This window comes from Alligator mississippiensis, chromosome 10, assembly GCF_030867095.1.
Source record: "Alligator mississippiensis isolate rAllMis1 chromosome 10, rAllMis1, whole genome shotgun sequence".
Taxonomy (NCBI): domain Eukaryota; kingdom Metazoa; phylum Chordata; order Crocodylia; family Alligatoridae; genus Alligator; species Alligator mississippiensis.
Genome location: NC_081833.1, coordinates 27,140,553 through 27,165,620, shown reverse-complemented (window position 1 = coordinate 27,165,620; position 25,068 = coordinate 27,140,553). Strand labels below are relative to the sequence as shown.

At 44.7% G+C, this 25,068-nt stretch overlaps 1 protein-coding gene across 3 annotated transcripts in view; it reads left to right on the top strand.

The window, feature by feature from the left end:
• Positions 1-24,745, top strand: part of ASCC2 (activating signal cointegrator 1 complex subunit 2) — a 34,741-nt gene extending 9,996 nt beyond the window's left edge. For 2 of the 3 annotated variants that reach the window (XM_059713589.1, XM_059713590.1), the window contains exons 8-19: positions 1,393-1,505; positions 4,175-4,249; positions 4,846-4,953; positions 7,260-7,328; positions 8,067-8,142; positions 9,975-10,160; positions 10,798-11,012; positions 12,684-12,803; positions 16,744-16,968; positions 20,195-20,288; positions 23,150-23,229; positions 23,949-24,745. In XM_059713589.1, coding sequence (XP_059569572.1) covers positions 1,393-1,505; positions 4,175-4,249; positions 4,846-4,953; positions 7,260-7,328; positions 8,067-8,142; positions 9,975-10,160; positions 10,798-11,012; positions 12,684-12,803; positions 16,744-16,968; positions 20,195-20,288; positions 23,150-23,229; positions 23,949-24,120 — 1,533 coding nt within the window. In that variant the 3' untranslated portion in view covers positions 24,121-24,745. The remainder of the gene's footprint in view (positions 1-1,392; positions 1,506-4,174; positions 4,250-4,845; positions 4,954-7,259; positions 7,329-8,066; positions 8,143-9,974; positions 10,161-10,797; positions 11,013-12,683; positions 12,804-16,743; positions 16,969-20,194; positions 20,289-23,149; positions 23,230-23,948) is intronic. The other variant, XM_059713591.1, reaches the window with a different exon arrangement.
• Positions 24,746-25,068: the final 323 nt, after the last annotated feature.

Genomic DNA, 25,068 nt, shown 5'->3' with positions numbered 1-25,068 from the left:
TCCCATATAAGCAGTGTACAAAAGCACTTTACAAAATAAAACACTGTTTGTATAACAGCAATGCACTTAAGTGCCAAGCAGGAAAGGACCATGTTCTTCTAGGTGCTGTACAATGTACACTGATTTCTACAATCAAATAGCAATGCCAAGGTACCTTGACTTATATGCAAATCATATGCAGCAGAGGTGTCAGACATATGGCCCATGGGGCTTTTAGAGGAACTGGGAATTGGAGGGCAGGGCAAATGACAGTAGCATTAATCCCCATGGTTCCCAGACACTGCTTAACCTGCTGCTGCCACTGCCAGTTCTGAATCCAGTGCCTGAGGAGCCCCATAGTCTGGATCTGACCCATCCAGATTCCTGATATATAGTAGTTTTACCCACCGCAGAAATGGACTGTTTAGTTATTGAACTTCATGCTCTAATGTTATGCAACAGTTCAGGTTAGGAGGGGAAGAATAATATATCTAGTTGCAGAGAGAAGCTTGAGGAATTCCCAAGATGGAGCTAGGGTAGGACTGCCCTAACTTAATAGACATGCCTTGCAAGCATATATGCAAGCATAATTCATCAGAACTGTATTGGTGTCCTCTGAAGAACCAGTCCTCTTGTACTGATGCTGTCTTCAATCATGTAAGACACCTCATGAAAATGTTATAGGCCTGCTGGAACTTGAGACCTGAGCCCAGACCTTCTTCCCATCCTGACTAGAGGTGGATATATGACAATATTTTCAGAATACCTTATTTCCCTAAATGCAAGATAACCCCAAATTTAAGACAGCCTCCCAATAATTAGATTCTGTATGTGGAAAATTAAATTTGTTAAAATTTTCCATGTATAGAATCTAATTATTGGAGAATCATCTTAAATTAATCTCCACCACTGCAGCGGCAAAAGCAGTGGTAGGTGGCAGGTGATAGGGGGTAGATGGTGTTAGCAGGGAGGGGGGAGGCAACTTGCCCCCGCCTCCCTGCAGTCTTGGCCTTATCCCACACCCATACACACACTATTGCTGTGGTGCCAGTATGCTCTATCCATGCTGCTACAGGGCTAGGCTGGGGACAGAGCTTGCTGGAGCAAGATAAGCCAGAAGGAGGCATGGGGGAGGGACTGGTGGGGAGTGGGGGGCAGAGGCAGGAGGTGGGGGTGTGGAGGGTAGGCAGTAGCTCTGGTCTGGAGCCCAACCCCAGGTTGGGGCCAGAACTACCCACTGCCTCATACTTGATTCCAAGATGAGGGGTTCCCCACCCCCATTTTAAATGGGGGGTGGGAGGGAACAGGCCAGGGACCTCATCTTGGAGTTGAGTAAATAAAGGACATAAGACTGTTTGGACAACTATGTGTGGCTTTTTTCTTCCCTATGGGTAATTGTTCTTTCTCCTCTAGGAGTTGAAGGATATTGTGCTGTTCTTGTGTGACACCTGCATCTCCCTCTGGGCATTTCTTGATGTCTTTCCACTTGCTTGCCAAACCTTTCAAAAACATGACTTCTGTTACAGGTATATCTGTAGTTTCTGACAGAGCTTGATTTAGTGATCTATAAATGCTTGGGTGCTGCTTGGCCCTTTCCCTCTACTTTTATCATGAAAGGACTAGGCAGTTACTATTTGAATAAAAGCTGCTTGGTTTAGTCTGGCGGATGTAGTGCTGGATAAGAGGGAACTCTGGAGGAGGGTGGGGGGTGACAGTTTGCCTGTAAAAGGATAGCCCTTAAATGTCAGGGACAGAAACCAGCCAGCCCTATAATACATACCCAGCTGGGATGTGGCCAGGTGTAACTAAAAAGGGCTGAAAGAGTAGCAATAGGGAGCTACATGATATAGACAGGTTCTGGCAATAGTCCCTGAAGCAGGGGTGGGCAATTACTTCGGGCGGAGGGCCGCTTACTGAGTTTTGGCAAGCCATTGAGGGCCGCATGCCAGGCAGCCAGGGGTAGATAAATATTAATTTTCTAAATTTTTTAGGGGCCCTGTGTGCCAGATAGCATGGCCTGGCGGGCCACATTTTGCCCACCCCTGCCCTGTAGCAAGGGTATTGGAGAGCCTCTTGGAAAATGGTCTGTTGGGGCTGAGAGGAATTGCTTTGTTTGCTTATTTGTTTATATCTTGTCCTATTGAAAAGACTCAGAGAACCACCCAAGTTTTCTTTTGAGGCACAACTGTATTTTTTATCATAAACTTTTGGGAATGGCAGAGAGCTGTTCAGGTGCTGGGACTACAGGCTGACAGCCTTGTACGTGGGCAGGCATCTATTAAAGAGTGCTTTGGCATTATGCAGGGTGCATCTCAGTTTCCAAAAGATGGCCCAGATTGCAGGTGCTTCAACATTGCAACAATGATCTGTAGAGACCCGAGGTCTTAGCATGGATGGATCCATCTTGATCTGGGTGTTCTGGCCGGTGTAGTTAGTTGTAACCAATGCCTTTTAGAGAGAGGCATCTTTCCACATCCCTTTTCCCCCAAAGCCGTTAGCCTTCAGGGAGAGAAACCCAGCAAAATTCCTGAGGCTTGTAGATGCTTTCCACACTACACAAGCTACCTTTTTATACTCCAGCTTGGGGAAAATGGACATCTGACTCCATATCACACGCATTGGTTGGTGAGCCAGAACTCCCTGCCCAGTGATACTGTTTCTAGAAAAAAGAGATTCAGGTTCTTTGTCCCATTTCCTCCCCCGCCTTCAGTTTGCTTGGCAGAGCATTCAAAAGCTCACTTCTCTGATAGGATATTAAGAGATTTCTATCTAACTATATCTGTAGTCGTTTTTGACTGTGTGCCAGTATTATTTTTCAGGCTGAGAAGCTCTTCCCCACTTCCTAATGTTTACTACATGCAAGTACTTGTAAAGAATGATCACGTTCCCCCTCAATCTTCCTTTTGCTTAACTAAACAAGCTAAGCTCCTTTAATCTTCTTTCATAAGAAAAGGTCTCCACCCAGTAGGGTTAGTGGCCCTTCTTTGAACTTCTTCCAGTTTAAGTTAATATTTCTTGAATATTGGTGACCAAAACAGCACACAGCTTTCTAAATGGAATCTTCCCATTGCCTTATAGTGGGGATGGTCAACCTGCAGTACAAATGGCATGGACAGGCTCTTTGTGTGGCTTGCAGCAAATGTGGGGCAGGGAGGGGGAGAGGACAGGTGGTACAGTGGCAGAACGGGCGGCGAGTAGGAACCAGAGCGGCGGATCTAGCAGAGAGTACAGGGCAGGAATCGGAAAGCAGAGCTGCAGATCAGGCAGGAGAAGGGGATAGGAATGGCATCTTGCAAAAAGGTTGGCCCCTGCCACCTTGTATGATGTTATTAATACTTGCTTGTCTCTTTAGCACAGACTCCACCAACCCCCCCTAGGATTACATTGGCCTTTTAAAAAATGGTCAGACTGACAGCTCATGATCATTGTATGATCAGCTCATATTCCCAGGTGCCTTTGTTCTTCATATGTTTCTAGTCTATGGGCTTCTGCATATTGGTCCTTAAGTGCATGACTTTGCACTTAACATTGTTAAATTGAATTCCATTTCTACTGGAATTGTCTGTGAAGACAAGTGTAGCTACATCTTCAGGTGTTTTGTCTTTAAGGTATGACAGTTATATACAGGCTATTTGGAACTTGTAATGTAGTACTAGAACAAACCAACTTGTATTATTCCCTCTCCCAGATGAAACTGAGCCTCTCTTGCTGGAAATCTGACACCACCAACTATATGTTTACCTTTAGCACATCTGGATAGCAGAAATAGTAATTGCCTTATGTAAATAAATTCTCTTTCTCTACCTCCTCTGATTACTTGGAGTATAGGAAAGAGAAGATGTTTACAGAAACAAGCCTGCATTCAACTCAATAACTCAGTGTGATCATGGTCTGCAGATTTTTGCTTGGGATGCTCTGTAGTGGTGCAGATTGTTTGCTGCCTCAATACCAGGTTGCTCTGAAGGCATCTCATTTGTCTGCAGCATAAGTGCTAACCCTGATCCTTAGGGAGGTTCTCTCTCCCTTCCACTCATCTATTTATTACATTTCTGGAAATGAGCTATAATGAAACAGGGGCATTTGGAACTGATAGGGATGAGTGATTACAGAATCAGACCAGAGGAATTAAAACTGAGAATCCTGTTTGCTCTGAGATTTGTCTTCAGCAAAGTGTTTTATGACCTGTTTTTTGCAGATTGGCATCATTCTATGAACTGATAATTCCTGAGCTGGAATCTGCAATTAGGAAGAGGAGATGTGAAGATAACAGGTAAAAGGTGACAGAGAAAACTTCCCTGTCATTTTCAATGAAAATTCCCCTGGGTGGATTAGAAACGCACTCCACCCTTCCCTACTTACTTCAGTCTCTCTCTACCTTCCTTGTCATCTTCAAAGAGCCTTTTTTCTAGTTTCAGTAGAAACTTTTATCATTGTGAGGAATTTTTAATGAAATCTTTCACTACTTTCTAAGGAGAAAGTCTGTGTAGTATAGTGTCCAAAGAGAGATGCAGCAATACAGCACAAGTATTTAAAAAAAAAAAAACAACCCCAAAAAAAGCAAACCCAAAAAACCATTAGCACTTCCATTCCTAGGTTCACCACATTACATTTGAAAACAAAGTTCATGTCTGTACTATTTGTCCAGCTAATGTGTGGGGGGCAGGGTGCAGCATTTCAGAAGTGTTCTAGAATAATCTTCCGTAGAATATGCATTAAAAAATAAATGGGAAGTGGTTTTGTCTGTTCCTTACAGCAGAGATGAACCATAAAAATGGGTCACCTAACAGCTTCTCCTCTAGAATAGACAAGGTCAGCATCTTGAAAATAGGATGGTTTGTATTGATGATATTCTCTTGCTCTCTCTAGTTTACTGACTGACTTGTGGAGACGACTGTCTCATTCCAGGAAGAAGGTGATGGAGGTTTTCCATATCCTCACTAACCAAATATGTCTCCAGCCCATCTTAGAAAGCAGGTACTGACTCTTTATTTATATAGTAAGACTGAGACCTACTGGTGTGGTGGTATGTACAGAACAATATCTTACCTGCTCACCTTAGGGAAAATACTGGTAAAATATTATGTTTTGTCACTTACATTTGCCCAAAGACCTGAATTGGGACCAAAACCCAATTGTGCTGGGTTCTGGAGAAGTGTGAAATCCTCTCTGATCCAAAATGCTTACAAAGTGGGTTTTGTTTTGACCCCCATTAAGACTGGGACAAAGTCATGGCCCAGTGGATGTGATAATGTTAGTTATGGAATACATTGCAACTTCAAACCCAACATTTGGACACCATGGCAAGGAGCAGCTTAGCACCATCTAAATACATGAAAAGCCATGTAGTGTTTTGGCTCATTGGAAAGGAGGTTTCTAAATATAGATATGGAAGCTTTAAGCTCAGTTTTAGTTTCTATTTTCACCAGATAGAAAATTTTAACAGGAATTTTAGGAGTGGCAAGTATAATTATCCCTATTTTATAAGTGGGGAAACTAAAGCACAAAGAAATGACACAACTGACTTCAAATCCATGCATTTGGGTAATGGTATGGCCAGAACTCGACTCAAGGCATTTGCCCTATTTACTGAACCATGCTCCTTCTACATTCATTCATTGGATTCATGCAGTAAATGTAGACCATTTGCATCCGGACCAAGCGTGTTACTATGGCCCTGCTGGTACTCAAATGTTGCCCTCAAGTTGTCATCAGTAAAAGTTGTCCTAGCACAGGAAGAATGGGCTAGGGTGATAGCTTTTTACCTGGATTCAGGTTCCCTGATCCACCACAGACTTCCTTTGTGATTTTGAGCACATCACTTGGGACTAGATCCTGTTCTGCCTCTGAGATATCTAGGAGGCTTTTAGACATTTAAGTCATTTAAAAGTGATCCTATTCCATCCTGTGCAGCAGCCAAAAATCTGTTGTGACATATAGGTTCCATACACATCTCTGTCTTGCCATGGAAAGATCCTGTCAAGAGAAAGATTAGGAGGCAGGTTTACCCCACGTCTGCTAAATCGCTTAGTGATTAGGTTAGGGCATTTGCATAGAAAGTAGGAAACTCTGGTTTTAAGCCTTCTTCTGCCAGAGAGGGTTTGCACTAACATCTCCCACTTCCCAGCAAAGTGTCCTATCCACTGGACTATGGATTAGTTGGGCCTGAGGGCATCTTCCAGAACTCCAGCTGAACCTGGGCCACTAAAATAAGAGTTGTTTGAGGGCAGAAGGATAGCATGTAAAATTAAGCCTAACACTCTAGTCCAGTGAAGTGGACACCTTCCTGGGAGAGGAGGGTAGTCTTGGGTTCTGGCCCCTGCTCCCAATAGTGTTAATGAATTTTACATTAAATAGTCCTCCTCCTCTTCCTTGCTGCTCTTTGTTAGTTACACAGGCTGCACAGAGTTGGAATAGATTGAGAGCTTAACCTCTCTGTCTTAATTCTTCATCTGTAAAATAATAGCACTGTTATACTTTGTGTGGGTGTTATAAGTATAAATGTGTTAGGTTGGGAGGCACTTGAATTGTACAGTAATACGGAACATCATCGTAGTTCATGGACAACAAGAGCAGCCAAAGGTAGTCTGAAATAACCAGAATCTTTTCATTCCCAGGTTGGCAGGAGCTATGGTTATTGTGGCAGTGACATGCTCGACTTCTAGAGAAATAGCTATTTTTGTAGTAATCCACTGGCCAGGAGGACTTTGGTTTGTGAAGTGGAGGTTCTTGGCCTTCACATCTGTTTGGCTTCTGTAGCTATGCTCAAGGCAGCAGGAGCAAGGGGAATTTGAGAATCTATAGGAAAGAGGGCTCGTGAGTGAGAACTCATTTGGCACATATACCCACTTAAAAGGGGTGAAAGAGACCACCCATCAGCTGAGAAATTCTATGTAGTGTCATATGGAAGATTGGTCTTGCAAAATTTGATTAAAAAAAACAGAACAGCTGCTTTCACCCCCCCCTCTGCTGTGACTTCTCTTTGGACTTCTTACAGTGTGAATTGTGGTTTTCAAGCCTCTTGGAACTCTCACTTTCCTAACTATGTCCCAAAGGTGAAATGATTCAGTTTGCTGAAGTATTCAAAAAACTTTAGAAAAGCTTTGATAAGTTTCACTTTTTGTAGCTTTTTAAAATGTGAAATCTCAGTGGTGCCAGTGGAATCAAATGTGTTGGAGAAATGGGATTTTGCCACAGACTTGACAGGTGGACAAAGAGATTCAGGAGGAGAAATGTTCATCTCAGAATTTAAGTTTTTACTATTGTGGCATTGTCTTTTACAGTTGTGAGAATATTCAGCCCTTTATTGAAGACTTTCTACAGATCTTCACCTCAGTGCTTCAAGAGAGGAGGTGAGTCCAGTGGAATGGGGTCCGAAGGAGGAAGAGACTTTCTGTATGCTTCCATTCCTTGCACCAGAATTGCTCAGGCATCCCTATACAAGGCATTCCAGTGCACTGGGGAGTGGGAAATCTTTCAGTTTGGTTGAAAAAAATTCTTGTGAGAGAGTCTTCGGCTGTATAACAAGCTTGACTGTGATGCTAAGGAGGTTGCTGGAAATGGTTAGGTCTTGAGTCTCATTGGCATCTCTGCCTCTAGGCTCTCAAAGTTGTACAAGTATATTTAGTGAATTAAGTATGACAGCTCTCTTTCCAGGTTGTCTGCTTGGGTGCTAATGGGGAAACTCAACCACAAGGAGGTTAAGCAACACATCCAGAGACACGCAATGAATCACTCGTAGAGCTGGAAATTGAATCCATATCTCCTGACTCTACCCTTTCTCTAGCTGTGTGCTTTAAGCATTAAACCATACTTGTTCTCTAGCAGAGTTAGAGGTTCAAATCATCGTGCTGAATGTTATAAGTGGCTGCTGTGTTGAAGGGTACTGAGGGATGATTTGATGAAACAACAGGCATGGTGACACATGCTGGAGTTCATTACTGTGTGTGAGAGGAAATGTCTGCATGGGACTGAGGTTCAGGACTCAGTGATGAGGAAGTTACAGCTGTGCTGTGGGGCATAACAGCATGACATTCCAGCAGTTAATTCCCTCCCAAGATTGACTAGTGAACTTGCTTTTGGGTTTTCAGGTTTCTCCGTGACTATGATGAGTTATATCCTGTTGCAGATGACGTGAGTCTGCTTCAGCAGGCATCTTCCACCTTATATCCTTTGTTGTCAGCCAGTGGACTCAGCACTGTGTTTTAAAGAGTTAGCAGTAGTCTGCAATTATCTTTAGTGTATTGCTTGTGGTTAAGCTGCACCAATTTTGGCATTGGTTAGAGGTGCACCAATACATTGGTCTGATATCGGATCAGCACCAATGTAAAGAAAATTGTCTTTATTGGAAATTAGTCTGATATTGCTGATAATTTGGCTGATAAATGGCCCATGCATGCACAGCCACAGAGCAGCATATAGGTGGTGAAGAAAACATCCTAGCAGCTTGAAGAGCAGTGTCCAGGTGGTAAGTCTGTTGTGGTGAAAGGGGGGGGGGCGGGCAGCAGATTAAGGCCCCCGCGGTGAGGGAGGGAGTGGGGCTGGGACGGGCTGGGGCAAGTGCTGCCCAGCCGGGCAGGGGTGGGCTCAGGACATAGCTGAAGCTCATCCACCACTGCACAATTCTTGCCCAGCAGCTTGTTTGGTGCTCGCACAGCAGATCCTGCTGCTGTTCCTGCCGCTTGTCTGGGAGAGCATGGGGGGTGAGGCGTGTGCCCCTGGATCGGAGTGGCGCCGGGGCTTTGCTGGGCTGCACTCGGGATGGGTGGTGGCAGCACTGGGAGCAGGGTTATGGGGGGGCTGCAGCCACCCCAAAATTTGTCATAGCACCCCATAGCCCCCACTCCCAGCGCTGCTGCCACCTGTCCCAGGTGCAGCCCTGGCCCACCCTGTACAGATCTGGGGGCACATACCTGCCCCCCCATGCCCTCCCAGATGAGCGGCAGGAGCAGTGGCGGGAACTGCTGGATGAGCGGGTGAGTGCCAGACAAGCTGTTCCTGGTTGAGTTGTGCACAGCAGTGGGAGCCGTCCCCCGCCGCCCCTCCCTGATGAGCCGTGGCTCTGTCCTGCACCTGCCCCGCCCCAGTTGGGCAGCGCTTGCCCCAGCCCCACTCCCTCCCTCACCGTGGGTGGCCTTGATCTGCCCCCCTATGCCCCTCCCCTTCCACCACAACAGACTTAACTCCAAGACAGCCAGGTGGGTGAGAAACTGGCTGCAGGATAGATCCCAGAGAGTCGTAGTGAACAGATCTGTGTCACCCTGGCGAGAAGTGGGCAGCGGTGTCCCACAGGGGTCAGTGCTCGGTCCAGTACTTTACAACATCTTTATTAACGATTTGGATGTGGTGGTGAAGAGCTCACTGGCCAAGTTCACAGACAACACAAGTTATGGGGGAGTGTGGTCACACTTCAAGATAGGCTGCAGATACAGGTGGAACTAAAAAGTCTAGCAAGGTGGGTGGATCAGAATCTGATGAAGGAGTAATGGCTACAAACTCCTGGAAGATTGATTCAGGCTCAACATTGGGAAAAGCTTCTTTACAGTCAGGGTGTCCAAACTGTGGAATAAGCTCTCTCCAGATGTGGTATAATCACCTATCCTGGAAATCTTCAACATGAGACTAGACAGTCACCTTACTGAGGTCAGCTGACCCCCAGTTATCTTTCCTGCTTGGTGCAGGGGACTGGACCCAAAGATCTTCCAAGGTCCCTTCTGGCCTTACAATCTATGAATCTAAATCTATGACTTACCAGCTGGACATGGATGTATCAGAAATCAGATTGGTGTTGGCTGATGTGCCTCCTTAAAAATCGGCTATCAGTATCAGCCGCAAAGATCTCTATCAGTGCACCCCTAGCATTGGTAGAAAAACTTTTTGGGTAAAAAGACCAACGTAGACAAAAATATAAGCAAAGAGCATGTAACTAATTGGAAGTGGTATTCAAATTAGTCAGCTAGGAATAAAGAACAAAAGAACCCTTAACTTAGTCTTCCAGAGATGAGACCCGAACAGCTTATATCCTCCAAGCAGTGGAAAGTGCCTGGGAAGGTGTGAATAGGAGAAAAACTTGTGTTGCTAAAGACCCAGCACTACCATTGGCATCCAGTGGAGCCTCGGCAATGACAGAAGATGCTGCTAAGGACTCAGAGGAGCTTGATGATGCATATAGATTGGAAGATGAAGTGAGTATGGAACTGCATGGATAGGACTGGGTTTTCTCAGTCTGTGCTTCACTCATTTCTCTATGGAGTGGATTCATTTTCTTGACTCTGCTACTGAATGCCAGTTTGGAGTTCTATTCTAGACAGCTAGATGAACCAAAAACTGAATAGCTGCCATATGTTTAATGCAATATGGTCTTGTTAAATAACTAGGGGGGTAAGAGACTAAGTCCTAATCCTGGCCTTACACTGGATAACCCCCTTTAACTGCTTTTTCCATGGGTTTCCTATTGAAGAGCACCTGGGTGGGTTACACTACATCAGTTGCATTCCTTCTTAGTATCTTCGCATCTTGTCTTCTATATGCTTTATAAACAGCTGTAATGTTTTCTGAGGGGTGAGTTCTATTTGAGAAGCAATCCTTAGAAATACACCAGTTTTCGCATTCGGGAACAAACAAAAGTGGACTTGTACACCTAGCTTTGTGGGCTATGACTGCATTGTACAAACAACTCTCCTGATCAGTTTGCAATGTTAGCTGCCATTTGCATTAAACCATGGCCCTAATTACTCTCCTTTCCTGTATATACCTACACAAACCCAATCAATATCACAGTTCCTTTTCAGTAATGCTGCCCATTATGTTTTACATCTGTAGTATGCTGGAGCAGCTGCAGCACCCATTGCCAAGGTCTCAGGGGTGGAGCTAGATTCTCTGATTTCTCAAGTGAAAGATCTGCTGCCTGATCTCGGGGAGGGCTTCATCTTGGCCTGCCTGGAAGGGTATGATTACAATGTAGAGCAGGTGATCAACAACATCCTGGAGGACAAGCTAGTGCCATCCCTGGACAAACTGGACCAAACAATGCCAAGGTGGGAGATGAGGTTTCAGTGCTGCTCTGATGTCTCTTTATTTCTGTGACTTTTCTTTTAAATGAATATTCTCTGTGTAGATTAGAAACCCCTCTATAGAAGACGAGCTGAAGGCTTGTGTTTCCCTGTGGCAGGGTGCTCCAAGGGGGGATTCCCAGTGCCAGCGGCCTCTAACTTTCACCCCTTATATTGTGTCACTGCAGAACCTGGAGACTTTTTCCATTCAGAATTCCAGTGCAGTAGTAACTTGTCATGAAAAATGATTGTCCACTGGACACTAAAACAAGACCCATTAAAATTGTGTATTGAAGGGCATCATCTTAGCCTCGGATTGAGCAGTACAGTGCCACCACTTTTGTACATCCAGTGCAGACATCATTACCTGCAAACTTTGAATTTGGTACAGAAGGCTGTGGTCCTGGATGACTAAATCCCACTTGTCCTACAGGAAGAAAAGTATCTTCAAAGGAATTCATTGAACTGAAATTCATCCTACGGGGTAGAGAAGTAAAATTGTCAAGTACTAGCACTGTCAAATATGCATTAGTTGAAGTTAACCCAAGGAAAATTGGAAACAGTTGAAATCCACATTTGTCACAATTCATGGAGCTGTGAGTGGCTTTTGCTCCTTTCTATACATTGCACATGGGACTTCAGAATCATAGCAGGCAGTAAAATTAGCTAAATTGTAGCTGCCTTTGCAGCTGTTGGATTATGTGTGCACTATAGCAGCAGTGTAAGTTCAGGTAAAAATGTGACTGGTATGCCCAGCTGTAATGTACAAAGGCATTGGCCACATCTGGCCAATAATAATTAATAGTGTAATAGTGATATGACATACTTAAAAAATGTAATCCTTACCAGAAAAGTGAGCATATTAAAAATGAAGATGTTATATTCAGCAGTGCGTTGCTGTTTTAATATTTGAGTTGAATCTGCTGAGTTTGCTGGCACAAACTCTTTGTGTTTGTGTGCATCGGGGGGGAGGGGAGAGGAGGGGGAAGGAGGGAGAATGTTCAACTCTTCTCCCCCACCTCCCCTTATTTATATCTTGCCACTGCAGAGACAATACAGCTATCAAGGCAGTGGGGCTGGATCCTCTTCTGCCTTGTACATCCTCAACAAGCTGTCAGCAAAGTGGCAAATGCAGAAATGTGATTATTGGTGTTTGTAGAGGCAAAGCACAGCTGAATATTCAGATTCTGGGCTGAGTTTACTGCACCAGCAAAAACAAATCTAAAAATAATCATAGTTAGACTTATAAATTGAACAGATGTAGCCAGGAGGCTTGAGACCAGAATCGATAGGTAACCATAGGGAAACAAACATCCTGAAACCAACAGTAGCAAATTGTTGGTTTTTCCTTTTAAGGGTAGTCATCAAACTTCAGTTTGGCTTTACTGAGTCATTTTGAGTATAAGTATTCTTCAGTATTGAATATTTGCTGTTTATATTTTGTTTTGTGCATTCTTAATTGAAAATAATTTTCTCTTTGCTTTTGCTAAATTTGTGCTCCCTCAAATACTGTTTAGTTTTAGCACCTTGAACACATGGGTATGGCTGAGGGATTAGCAGAATAACAGAGATCTGAGCAAGTATGTACTTCTGTTGGAGAATATGGCCTGTCTTGCTTTTATCTTAGAGATTTCTGTTCTATCTTCTTTTCCTCAGGCAGTTGAAGCCAGATCCAACCCCTTTGGTGACTTCTCGATGTAATGTCTTCCAGGATGATGAGTTTGATGTTTTCAGCAGAGATTCGATAGACCTGTCCCGGGTACAGAAAGGTAGGAGGTGAGTATATCCATTTTAATAAGACCTTTTGGAAAAATTCAAGTAACAAAATCTTATATAGGTTTGACAACAAGGGGAGACTCTCTTTTTTCTGATCACTTGTACACAGGTGGTTATGACTATGTGTTTGATTGTTTCAGTCTTCAAGCTGTCTTCTTTGGGAAATGATTATGTAACTTTGGTTCTTAATGACCTTTCTTGATGATGTACTTCTGTTTGCCTTTTATGTTTGTTTTGCTTTGTCAGTATAAATTTATAATTGTCACTGTTGCCAGCAGCCTAAGATTGAGTTAGACCTGAGACTATATAGCAATCTGTTTCAAGTTCAAGGAAATATCAATACCCATCTGGTTTGAAATCCAGCTCTGATAATGCAGAAGAATATTGGTCTAGTCTCTTCTCTGGTAGTTCCTGCCTTTGTTGCTGAGTGCTTGCAGTGAAATTGCATTGACTCTGCTTTTCACTTATTCTAGCATGCTGCTCTGTATCTTTTATGTTTACTGAGCCTAAGCTGTTTGGCATTACCCTCTCATTCAGGCTGACACAGGTTTTATCCCTAATTGAGCGGGTTTCTATGTTTCATATGCTTTTCAAAAGCTTATTTTAAATCAACCAAGTGTGTGCACAGTTTTATTTTTCCATGAATTGTGTATAGATGAAAAATTGGTTTGCAAATTAAACCACTTGAACCTGGCAGCATTAGCTAAGCTTGAAATTAAAGACTATAACATATTAAGGAAAAAATCACTTCCCTTCTAAAGTTCAATCAAATTGTGTTTTGCAGCAGTGGGTTCTCAAATTATTGCTGCTTTTACTGTGAAGCTTACATTGACTTGATTACCAAACTTGATTGTTGCTTGCCTTTCTGATCAGAAAAAACTGCCTTTGTACTATTGAGAGAGGTAAGGGTTTTTGTGGGTGATTTATCTTTTTGTTGGATCTCTCACGTTTTCCGGGATCATCATGGTTACAACTTCACCCTAACACTACCACTTTGTACTATTAGACATTTAAGATACAGTCTGAGATGCTCTATCCCCACCTTTCCTTTTCAAAACTAGTACATTCTCTCCTGATCAAAGCATTAACAGACGTCCCATTCACAATAAAGTTCAGTCATGGATGTGCCCAGCAATGTACTATGCCATCTCCCCAAGTTGTCAGATAGCTGACCCAGTCCCTTCCCAGATTGTTGCTTCAGCTCCCTAAGAAAGATGTATTGTCATTTGGCCCCTTAAATTACTCTCCTGTTGGTATTGCTGTTTGTTGGTCTGCTCTCCCTAAAGCTCTCTTCACTGTAAAACACACCTGTTTTGCACAGAGGCATCACTTTTAATGCTAAATCCCAGTGGAAACAAGACACTATGTAGTTTTTGCTTTGACATAGCTTGTTGAGGTCAGCCCTCTGAGGCATTGGGGTATGTTGTAGATCGCAGCTACCATGCATCTTCTGCCTGCTAGGATTTTACTTTGAAAGCTATCTTGATGTAAAGAACACCTTTTTTTTCAGCAAAGGCATAGGTTCTGTCTCTTGTTGTTCTTGCTTTTCAGGTAGGAAAATCAGATCTTGCCCAGACTTCTGGGCAACAGTGTTTTTTTCCAGTCTGGTCTGAGGTCTAATATGGGTTGTAATGATAACCTATTCTTGCATTCCTTCTTCAAACCAGAAAAGCACTGTTTTGGTGTTTGCCCATTTTGGGTAGGGACCAGCAGTCTAAAAGATGAGATGTAACAGATGGATCCAAAAAAAACATTTTTCAGGGATGTTTGAAGTTAACTTCAGCTAATTTCAGTGCTGGAAACCAGTGATTCATGGAGGAGGGGGAAAGCAGACACTGCCTGCATCCTCTTATCTTATTTGGGGATTCCAAATGTGAATGAAGCTGAAGATCAGGCTTAGAATAATTTTCCCTCATGGGGAAAAATGCCATGGGAATCTGGCCATTCTGAATACACCTCTTTCTTAGGCAGGTTCCTCTACTAGAAATATGAAGAGAATTCAGTTATTCCAAGTGAAACTTCAATTGTGAATTCCCTTTAAACTTTGGAGTGTTTTGGAGTATGCTCAGGAAAAGCTTTCCCTATTCGTATAAACTCCATGCATGGTTTACAGCTTAAGTGTCACAAGACCTTGCTTCCTGCACAGGATTAGTTGGTACCGAGCCTATCTGACAATCAAAGTAGAAAGTGTTTCAGGTTAGGCACACGTATAGTTGGGTGCCAGATTTGAGTATGTTGGCCAAACTTAGTTTCTTACCTATAAAATAAGTCCAGTGTTACTTGCTCAGCAGGTTTAACTGAGGGTTGTTCATACAGTGCTTTGAGGTGTTTAGATCAGAAATGCTACAGTTGCAGAAAGTGGTGGTATTCTATGGGTCTTCCTGATGCAGATGGATTTCTTGGCGCAGTGTTTTGTTCTGCTTTCTTTTCCCCCTCTCTGAATCTTCTATCTTTACTCTTCCATGCATATTGTAGTTCTCACTCTTCCCTTTAATTCTCCTTGCTTCTGTCTGCTTTCCCTCATCACAAACTTAAATTGTAAACTCTCTGACTACTGGGGAGGGGCGCGTGAGCACTAGGGGTGCGTGAAACAGGCAGTATTCGATTCGGATTCAGCCTGAATCGGACAGTGATTCAGTTCGTTGATTTGGATCATTGTTTCAATTAGATTCAGCCAAATCTGAATCTGAAGATTCGATGCCGATTTGGCTGTACACACAGCTTTAAATGTTTTTTCTGCATACTTCAAGGTACCAGGCATGGCTCGTGAATGCTGCTATTGTGGGGCAGATAGAGCATCCCCACAGCGTGGGGGGCCCCCCTGCATGCTTGGTGGCAAACCCAGAAGTGGACTGGAACTACTTCTGGTCCACTTCTGGGTCTGCCACTGAGCAAGTGGGGGACCCCTCCCATGCCCCCCGGCTTGGTGATCGGCCGTGGGGGGACCCCTGGTGCCCCTCCAGACCCAGGAGGCACCAGTTGCTGGGGAGGGGGTCCCCTTCGTGCTCCCTGGCAGACCCAGAAGCGGACCAGAAGTACTTCTGGTCTGTTTCTGGGTCTGCTGTCGAGCACACTGGGTACCCCCCGCGTTCCCATGGGATGCTGTATTCGCCCCAGCATCTCAGCATTCACAAGCTGCCTGGTACCTAGAGGTATGTAGAAAAAAACATTTAAAGTTGTGTCTATGTCCGAATCTATGAATCTTTCTGAATCTATTTTGGAGGGTTCCAATTCAATTCAGAGAGATTCAAGGGTCTCTTGATTCGATTCAGATTTGGAGATTTGGCTGCCGAATTGGGCCGAATCTCTGCTGAATTGAATCAACAACCAAAGCTTTGCATAACCCTAGTGAGCACCCCATTCACTGTTGCCCTGATCTTTAGTTTGTGTTTCCTGGCACTACAGCCCTGATATTTAACCTCTGAACTAGCATGGCAGCATGGTGTTAGCTGGCACTGTGTACTCGGAAATTCTGTCTTCTGTTGAGACCAAATCTGGGCTCTGATTAGTGTTGTCATTAAAGATCCATGGTACCTGTTGTGGGAGTTGGGTTGTGGCCAAATTCCTGCTCTAGTATAATTGTATTTGGTTGCCCTTAAAATCTTCCCTTCCATTTCAAATGGAAATGGTACAGTCCAATTCCTGGCCTAATCTGTTGGGCATTCTTGCTGGCTGCTTTCAAAATGATCCCTTTTGCATCTCCATTGAGTATCTTGGGAGGGGTAATTCACCAATGATTGGGAAGTGCTTTTGAGACCAAGGGTTTTACTGCAGGATGAAGTGTTTAGTCACTGGGGATGAATGAGTTTCCATTGATTTAAAAATTCTAGCTATAAAGAATGACTCTGAAGTGCCTCTGTTCTGTTTTTGTTTTGTGTTTTGTTTGTTTGTTTGTTTGTTTGTTTTTTTTGTCCCTCCATCTCCATGCTATGGGCTGCAGGAAGGACAAGGACACAACAGAGAGTTTGTTGAATGACAAGCGTCTAATTGCTGAACAGAAGGAACGCTACAGCCAGTACAGTGTGATTGTAGAGGAGGTTCCTGAGCAGGCTGGAGAAGCCCAGTTCTCTAGGGATGACTACGAGGATGAATACGACGACACCTATGATGGGAACCAGGTTGGGGCTAATGATGCAGACTCGGATGATGAGTTGATCAGTAGGAGGTATGTACAATGGCTTCAGCCTGTAGGAAGTTGATAGTCCATGTTCCTAATATGTGAATGCTGGTACAGAGGAAATAGGAGAACATATCTGAGCACCTGGCCATGTCCGCAGGTCTCCATTCTCTATGCTTCTGGTCTTGTGCCAGGAAGAGAAGCTCCAGAGATTTATTTCCTTTTCCCAGTATTCTTTCTACTCCTGATCTGAGAGGATGAACAGGCTGTGGGTCTCCTTTTTTCCCCCTTGACTAGAGCTTTTTGAAGTTCTGGGTACAGGAAGCTCTAGGACTCCTCTTCCCTCACTGTTTCCTCCCTTTTTCTCTTGTTTCAGAACCAAGCAAATACCTTGGCTTTGTTTACAAACCTCTCTAGGAGACTGTGTGAATAGGGTTTAAGCTTTCACTCTGTACACAAACAGCATGATGACCTCATGCTTGTTTCTTCCTCCCTTCATCCCAGATGCAGAAAAACAGCTGGGCAAACAGGAGGGATAATCTTCCTTCTGGCCATGCTTGCTTGGTGAATTTCCCTGTCTCTATGGCTCTTATGGGATCTAGCTATTTGAGCAGGGGACTGAAAATTCTGGGCCTGTTCCACTGACTAGGCAAGTGACCTTCATGCCTCTCTTTTGGGGTATGGACATAAAAACAATTTACTGCAAAGGAAAAGGACCAAGGTTTTACCTCATGCCATTTGCTCTGCAGTAAATGCCCATGTGCATGTTCCAAACCCAGCTGAAGAAGTACATTTTGATGGTACTCCTCTGCCCATATTTAGCTTCTGTTTATCACAGGGTAAGACCATACACACAGGCAGTTGCTGCAGAGCAGTTCATGTACAATAAAGGCCTGCCCCACATGGTAAGCTGTATATTTGTAAGCCAGGGATCCTGGTTTTCTCTGTTTAAAAACTGCAAATTCTCTGAATAAACCCCCTCAAAATCATTTTTCCATTATTTAAAATGAAATGCCACTACATATAGATCTATATATCTATATCTTTTTATATATCAGTTGAACACAATGTTTTACTGGTATATTTACAATTGCTCCATTCCCTCCCCTACCACGGGGGGCCTTGATTTGCTCCCCCACACTCCTTCCCTCCTTCCTCCCCTTCCACCACACCAGACTTACCAGCTGCACACAGTTGTATAGGAAATTGGAGTGGTATTGGCCGATACACCTCCTTAAAAATTGGCTATTGGTATCAGCCCCCAAAATCGCTATCGGTTCACCCCTAGTTGGAACAGCATAGCATTTTTATTATAAAATCATGACTGAGGGACATTTCAGAAAAAAAAAAAGTAAGATTTATCAGGAAACCAAGCATACTTTATTTCTTCATCTCCTAGAAGCTGGAGGCTTAATATTTCTCTTGCAATTAACATAATCACTTTCCAACTGTAACAGCACTTTCAGGAAGATGGAGCTGTAACATGTTATTAACACAGTGCTAATGCTAGTTTTTAAAAATGCAACTCTGCTTTTTTTTTTTTTTTTTTTTTTTTAATTTCCTTTGAAGTCTTCCTGAAGTATTGTTGGGGATCAGAAATAGAAGGCTCTTGCAGATTTGCCTGTAACACGCTGGAGGTTGATTTCCCCCCCCCCCCACCCGAGGGTCTGAGTTGCCCATGTACCTCTCAGTAAAAACATTATGAAGGGCAGGTGCATGTTGTTGCTTCTGAATACCAAGCCTGTGGCTTCAATATAAACGGACACTTCTGGTTTTACATTTGATTTCTTCTGTGATGAAATACCAGGCTTAAATCCTTTGAAAATCCTTGCACTAAAATAGAACTAAAATCAGTTTCTTTCTCCTTCAGGCCCTTTGCATTATTCTAGATGCGCAAAGTGGCTATAGAGCTGACAGGTTTTCCCAGTCAAGTATTTGTGTGTGAAAAAATCCTCAACTAGTGCAAAGCCTACTTAAGTACAGCTGAGAATCCATGGGATGACCTCAGCCCAATTGCTGTGGGTTAGAGTTGAACTATCTTGAGTATAAAGTCATTTTTGTTATAGTGGGTACATAAAGATTGGCTCACCTATATGAAACCAGACTCTCCCCAGTCTGTGGGTTGAGGTCTACAGAGGGCTAACAGTCAAACGTCACTGCTGTCATGATGATGCGTTGTGGGAGTCTGGCTTCGCTTCTGAAGGCAGGCATGGATTCTTGGTTCCTTGTGGTGTCTCTAAGTGCCTATCCTTCCCCTTGCAACTCTCCCACTTCATGAAATGTCATACTATCCCTCCCTTGGGGAGGTGCTGGGTGATGATTGTTATTGATTGACCATTTTTATGTACACACCTTGAACTTCCCTGGGAAACATATTTTCTGTATCTATCAAAACTGGACTCAGAAGGAACAAATGTGTTTCCAAAATCTGCCTGGTGGGGATGAATAGAGACCTCTCCATTGATCTCAGTAGAATTATGACAGAGCTGTATTTTGTCCATCATGTGCATGATCCTATCGATGTACCAAAAGTGCAGGGAGTGAAGTAGTAAATATGAAAGGAAGAACATGGTGCTTAGCTGAGACTTTCCAATTTGGAAATATTCAGTAATTGGAGTCTCTGCAAGTGTTTGTGGAACATAGCAAATTAATCATTTGTTGTCACATCTTTCCCTACAAAGTTAGTAATTCATTCCACCCACTTTATTAAGTTATAGGTCCCTAAAAGCTTTGGTTATGCTCTTTAAATGCCTGTCACTTTTGCAGTTCAGAAATGTTTTTAAAATGACCTTGGACAGGCCATAGCAAGGCTGTCCAACTTCTGAGTGGCTGTGGACCGCAAACTTATGACGTGAGGGCGGTCTATTGTGTTGGATCCCCATGACCCTGCCATGTGGGCAGTGAGAACCCCCCACCCTCCTCCTGCCACTGCTCCTGCCAGATGGCATAGTCAATATGACTTGCGTGCCACTGTGCAGCCACTACAAGCCCATCTCCCCTCTGCCCTCGTACCATCATGTGGGCAGTGCAAGGTCCCCACCCCTTCTGCCACTGCATACTGCCCTGCTTCAGAGGTTGCTGCAGCAGCAGGAACAAGGGGAAAGTGGCAGTCAGGCAGGTGCCTGGGGGCCGCACGTTAACCCCTTGTGGGCCAGATGTAGCCTCTGGACAGCCAGTTGAATGATGTTGGGCTATAGTAATAGCATTGCCCAAGTAAAATAGTTGTGGATGAGGTCCCTTAGTTTTTCTCTTTTTTTGTGCCTCAAACTCCCAGGCCATTTACCACACCTCAGGTCCTGAAACCCAAAGGACGAGAGGAAGAGGAAGAGGACCCGGAAGAGGAAGAAGCTGAAAAAGAAACGCCAAAGGTGACTTGCTTGTTTTGCAGGTTGATGGAAATTGGAGCTATGAAAAGTTCCATTGTAAGTCCCATCTACTTTGCCTCTTATTGCTGGCAGGGGCTTTAGCATGTTAAGTTACCTGTTTCAAAACCTGAATCTTCCAACTTCAGCATTGCTTTTCAGTGTGGAAGGGTGCCCCTTTGGTCAGAAGCAGCAAACAATTGGACAGTAAATAGTCCCCTGAGTGTAGCAGTTCACAGCTTGTCCCCTGCCTCCCTCAAACTTTTGCCTGCTCCATGTAGCCTCAGGCATCTGTTACTTGCCTACCTATCCATCTGTCCCCCCACCACTGCTACTCCTCTTCTCTCTGCCTTATCCTTCCTCCCACATCATGGACTGGTGCCAGCCTGGCCCCACAATAGTGGTGTCGGCTACAGGCCACTATGAAGCTGAGCTGGAGCTGTGCTCTGTGTGCCAGGCTGGAAGGGGAAAGAGCCTGCTGGCACTGGAGCAGCCTGCCCCACCACCTTGTACTTGATTACTCTGTTCAATGTGGGGGAACAAAATCTTGTCTTGGAATTGAGTAAATACAGTATTATTAATGGTGAAATTGACTGATAAGCAGGGGTGGGCAAAGCCTGGCCTGTGGGCTGGATCTGGCCAGCAGTGGACTCCATTTCCCAGCAGCCCCTGCCCACACAGCTGGGGCCAGTTTCCATGGAGACCCCAGCAGTGGCCCCTGTTGTGATAGCGCAGTGCTGGGGTTTCTGCAGAGTGGCCTGAGCAGCACTGGCAGGTAGCAATGGTGCCAGCCTCATCCTGGTGTGGGGGCTGGAGGGGCTTTGCCGTGGACAGGAGCAGGACAGACTCAGCTGCCACTGCCTGTGTGGGGCACATGGTGGCAGCAGAGGGGCTACAGGGAATTTTTGGGTGGCTATATCCCCTCCCAAATCCCCCCCAACACCACCCTGCTGACGGGGCGTGTGGCAGGGCACAGAGCTGCTCCAGAGCTGAACTAGGATCTTGTGGCAGTAATAGCGCAGTCCAGAGCCAGGACAGAGCTGCAATCTGCAGCCTGAGTGCCCCAGTCTGGCCACTGGCTGGATCTGCCATTTTGCCCACCACTGATGATAAGGGAGGAACAGAATCTCAGTAACAAACTTGCAGTCTAGATCAGGGATAGGCAACCCCTGGTATGTGTGCCAATTAGTGGTATGTGGAGACATATATTTTCCTTGGCATGCCAGGATGTGTGTGAGGATATTGTTTAAAAAAAAAAAATTTTTAAGTTGCTGCTCCGGGGTCTCTGGAGCAGCCACAAGTCCTAGCACCACACCAGGCACTGTGGACGAAGTCAGGAGAGCACAGGCAGAGATGCTATCTGCATTCTGCTGACCTCGCCCCCTGGCCCGGCCCCTGGAGGGGGAGCTGCAGGTGGGTAAGGATGGAGCGGGTAGGCACTGTGGAGGACCACTGTGGTGGAGGCTCGTGGCTGGCTTGGTGCCGAGCGCTGCCTGTAGCGGCTGTTTCTGGGGCTTTGGGGCCTCCTGCAGCTGGGCCCCACAGCCAGGCCCTTGCACCGGGAGTGGCTTCGCCCCGGTTGCACTGTCTGGCATGCAGGGAGGCTGAGCCTGGAGCCCCCTGAGCCTGGTGTCCTGCCCTGACCAGGTGGCATCCCTATGCAGGCAGGGTGGCTGCAGCCCATCCCCACAGAGCTGTGTGGGCTGGGCCAGGCCCCACCTCAGGTGCTGCTGGCCACCTACCCACTGTGGCCCAAGTCCGTGGAACCCCGAGGCAGCCCGTGCTTCCCGCCCTGCCCTCACTCTCCTCCACCTGCTGCCTTCCTAAGGGCCTGGCTAGGTTGGCCTATCCATGGAGCTTCCCCCTGCACCCAGGATTCACCACACCATCCAGACTTTGCCCTGGTGCTGCCCCCCGCCCAGGTGGGACAGGGCATCTGTCTGCCCAAGCCCCAACTAGGTCTTCCCTCCCAGCCCTGAGCCTGGGCTCCCTCTGCTCTGGGACTGTTGGGGTGGCCTGATCACCCCAGCCTTGGCGACAGCTGCTGGGGTGTCACTGCTTTCCTCCACCGGACACTGCCCTGGACTAGTGGATCCAAGCTGCAGCTGGTAGTGGTGGGAGATGTGGGTAGTGAGGGACACACTTCTGCCTTCTCTTTTTCCTCTTTCTAATCTCCCCTCTTTCTCATTCCTCTCCCCTTTTTCTTTCCTCTTTTTTTCTCTCTCCTCTCCTTTTTTTCTTTCCCTTGCTCTTTTCTTTCTCTTTCTCTCTCCTCTCCTTTTTTCTTTCTTTTTCTCTTCTCCTTCTCATTTTTCCTCTTTTCTATTTTTCTCTCCCTTTTTCTTTTCTCTGTCCCTCTCTCCCTCTTTCATCACAACACGCTTAACAAAATAAGAATACACAAGAACAAAGGTAGTATATGAAATTTTAGTTATTGACACCAGGTTTAGAATTTTTAGAAAACCTGATATTTACTGTATGAAAAAAAAAAAGCAACATTTATGATTAACTATATTAATATATGCAATGTTTTCTGCCATGTACCTCCTACCCCAGTTTTGGGGTTTTTGGCTTGCTGGCACTGGCACCTTATAAGGTAGACGTTGCGTTTTTTTGAGCACTGGCCAAAAATGTTGCCTACTCCTGGTCTAGATGTTCTGCCAGCTTTTCAGATAGAGTAGCTTGTATCATCTTGCATCAAGGGCTTCCCTAATACTAATCTGCTGAATTGTCTAGTCATAACTGGTAACCTCAGCTGTAGGTCGGGGGTAGGGAAGGACTCAACCATACCACAAAAAGCCAAGCTTCTGTATCTCCTCAGATATTGTTAATGAGTACGTAATACTACAATAACTTCTATTCTGCAGCAGGACCATTTTGTCCAGGACCCAGCTGTGCTGAGGGAGAGAGCAGAAGCCCGACGGATGATTTACCTTGCCAGGAAAGGGTAAGACAGAATCCCTTATTTGGAATGAAGTATGGGCTCCACTGAAGTCAATAGCAAAATGTTCACTGACTTCAGTGGACCAAGATTTTACTTTTGACTAGTACCATGACACCTGATCACGAGATCCCTGTCTCCTCAAGGCTACTGCCATAATGGAACGAAGCATCTTGACTTGATGCAGGTCTTAAGTTGGCTTGAATTAACTCAGAATGCTTCACACCACTCTTAAGTTAACAAATGCATCTTTTGAAACTGACACTGTCTCAGTCTTCTTACTCAGCTTAACCTTGGTGCATCTACTGTTTCTGTGCCAATGGTATGGGACCCCTGACCAACCTATTCACTTGCTATAGTGGTGCTACTATTGCAGCTATGTGAACAGGAGAACAAGACCCTGCATATGATTAATAGGTTCTTGGGAGAGCAGGAGCTTCCTACATCTTGAATAACCTCCACAGGTGAAGACAGGACAGTATTGTATTTGGCTTTCTGTCACCTTACTAAACATAAGAAGATTGTATTTGCATGTAGTTAATAGATAATTTTCTTGTATTATAGAAGTGCTGTACAGCTTAGTTTTCAGTGCGCTACAGTAAGACTTAATGGCTGGCTGGCTGAACTCTCCTCCCACTCTCTCCTTTGTACTAAAGGGAAATCTAGTTTTGTGATCTGGTGTAGGACCATGATAACTTCCCTCTGTTTATTAATACATGCTTCAGGCACAAACATGATGGCTCAGCAGCTGTTGTTGGGAATGTGAAGGGACACGGACAGAACCGGGAAACCATACAGGAAAGGAGGAAGAAAGAAGCCAGCAAAGGAACACGAGCTAATCATAACAGACGTGCAATGGCTGACAGGAAACGGAACAAAGGCATGATCCCTTCCTAAAGGACTCTGTCTCAAGAAAGTAAATTATATCTAGGCCTACATTTCTGAGGCTGTCACCCTCCTTGCCCTTACTGTGAAGGTCTGGAAGTTACAGTGCAATACTCAAATTTCAGTATAATGGGGATCACTAATCTCTTGGGAGGTCTTCCCAGTTATGAATGCCAGGAATTGCTCAGCAACTAGGCTTTAGGCTGTCTGTTCCACTTCTTGAAAAAAAGACAGCAGGAACTCCCTGAATGTACCAGATAGGCTGTAACAGCCATTTTAAAAAACTATTTATAACCATTTGGGCTTTCTCCATCCCATCTGTATAACTGCTGTGGTGCTTCCATCAGCACAACTAGAAATACTTAAGGTGACTGACAACATAGTGTACCTGTGTTATCAGTACAGCTTGCTGCTCCACTGATGTCATGCTTTATCCTGCAGCAAACTTAATAGGTGTTGGGTTTTTTTTGTTTTGTGGGTTTTTTGTTTGATTTTTGTAACAACTTGGGCAATTCCAGTTGTTGACATACCCATAGGAATCCAGGTGTACAAGTGTACCACAGTGTCATCTCCCTTTAAAAGAGGAGTATTTTTATAAAGAACGGCATTGCAAATAAAGGACTGATTTTTTTCTTCAGTTGATATTTTATGTTGTATGTCCATGAATCCTATGAGCAGTGAACTAGAATCTGTCTGCAGTGAGACCTCACTTGATGAAATCATCTCAGAATTGCTTTTAAAGTTGGCATCAAGGCATCTTAAGCAAGATGACTGCAGTATGCAAATTAGATAAAGATATGCAGGAATTTGCCTCTACTGTCATAGGCCCTAGTTAGCTGTTTTCTGCAACAATACTTGTCATGATTCATTAAGCAGAGCAGTCTAAGTCACACCTAAGTCAGAAGGAAAGCTACCACGGGCCTCCCTAACGAATTGTGCCCTGCCCAGCCTTTCCACATG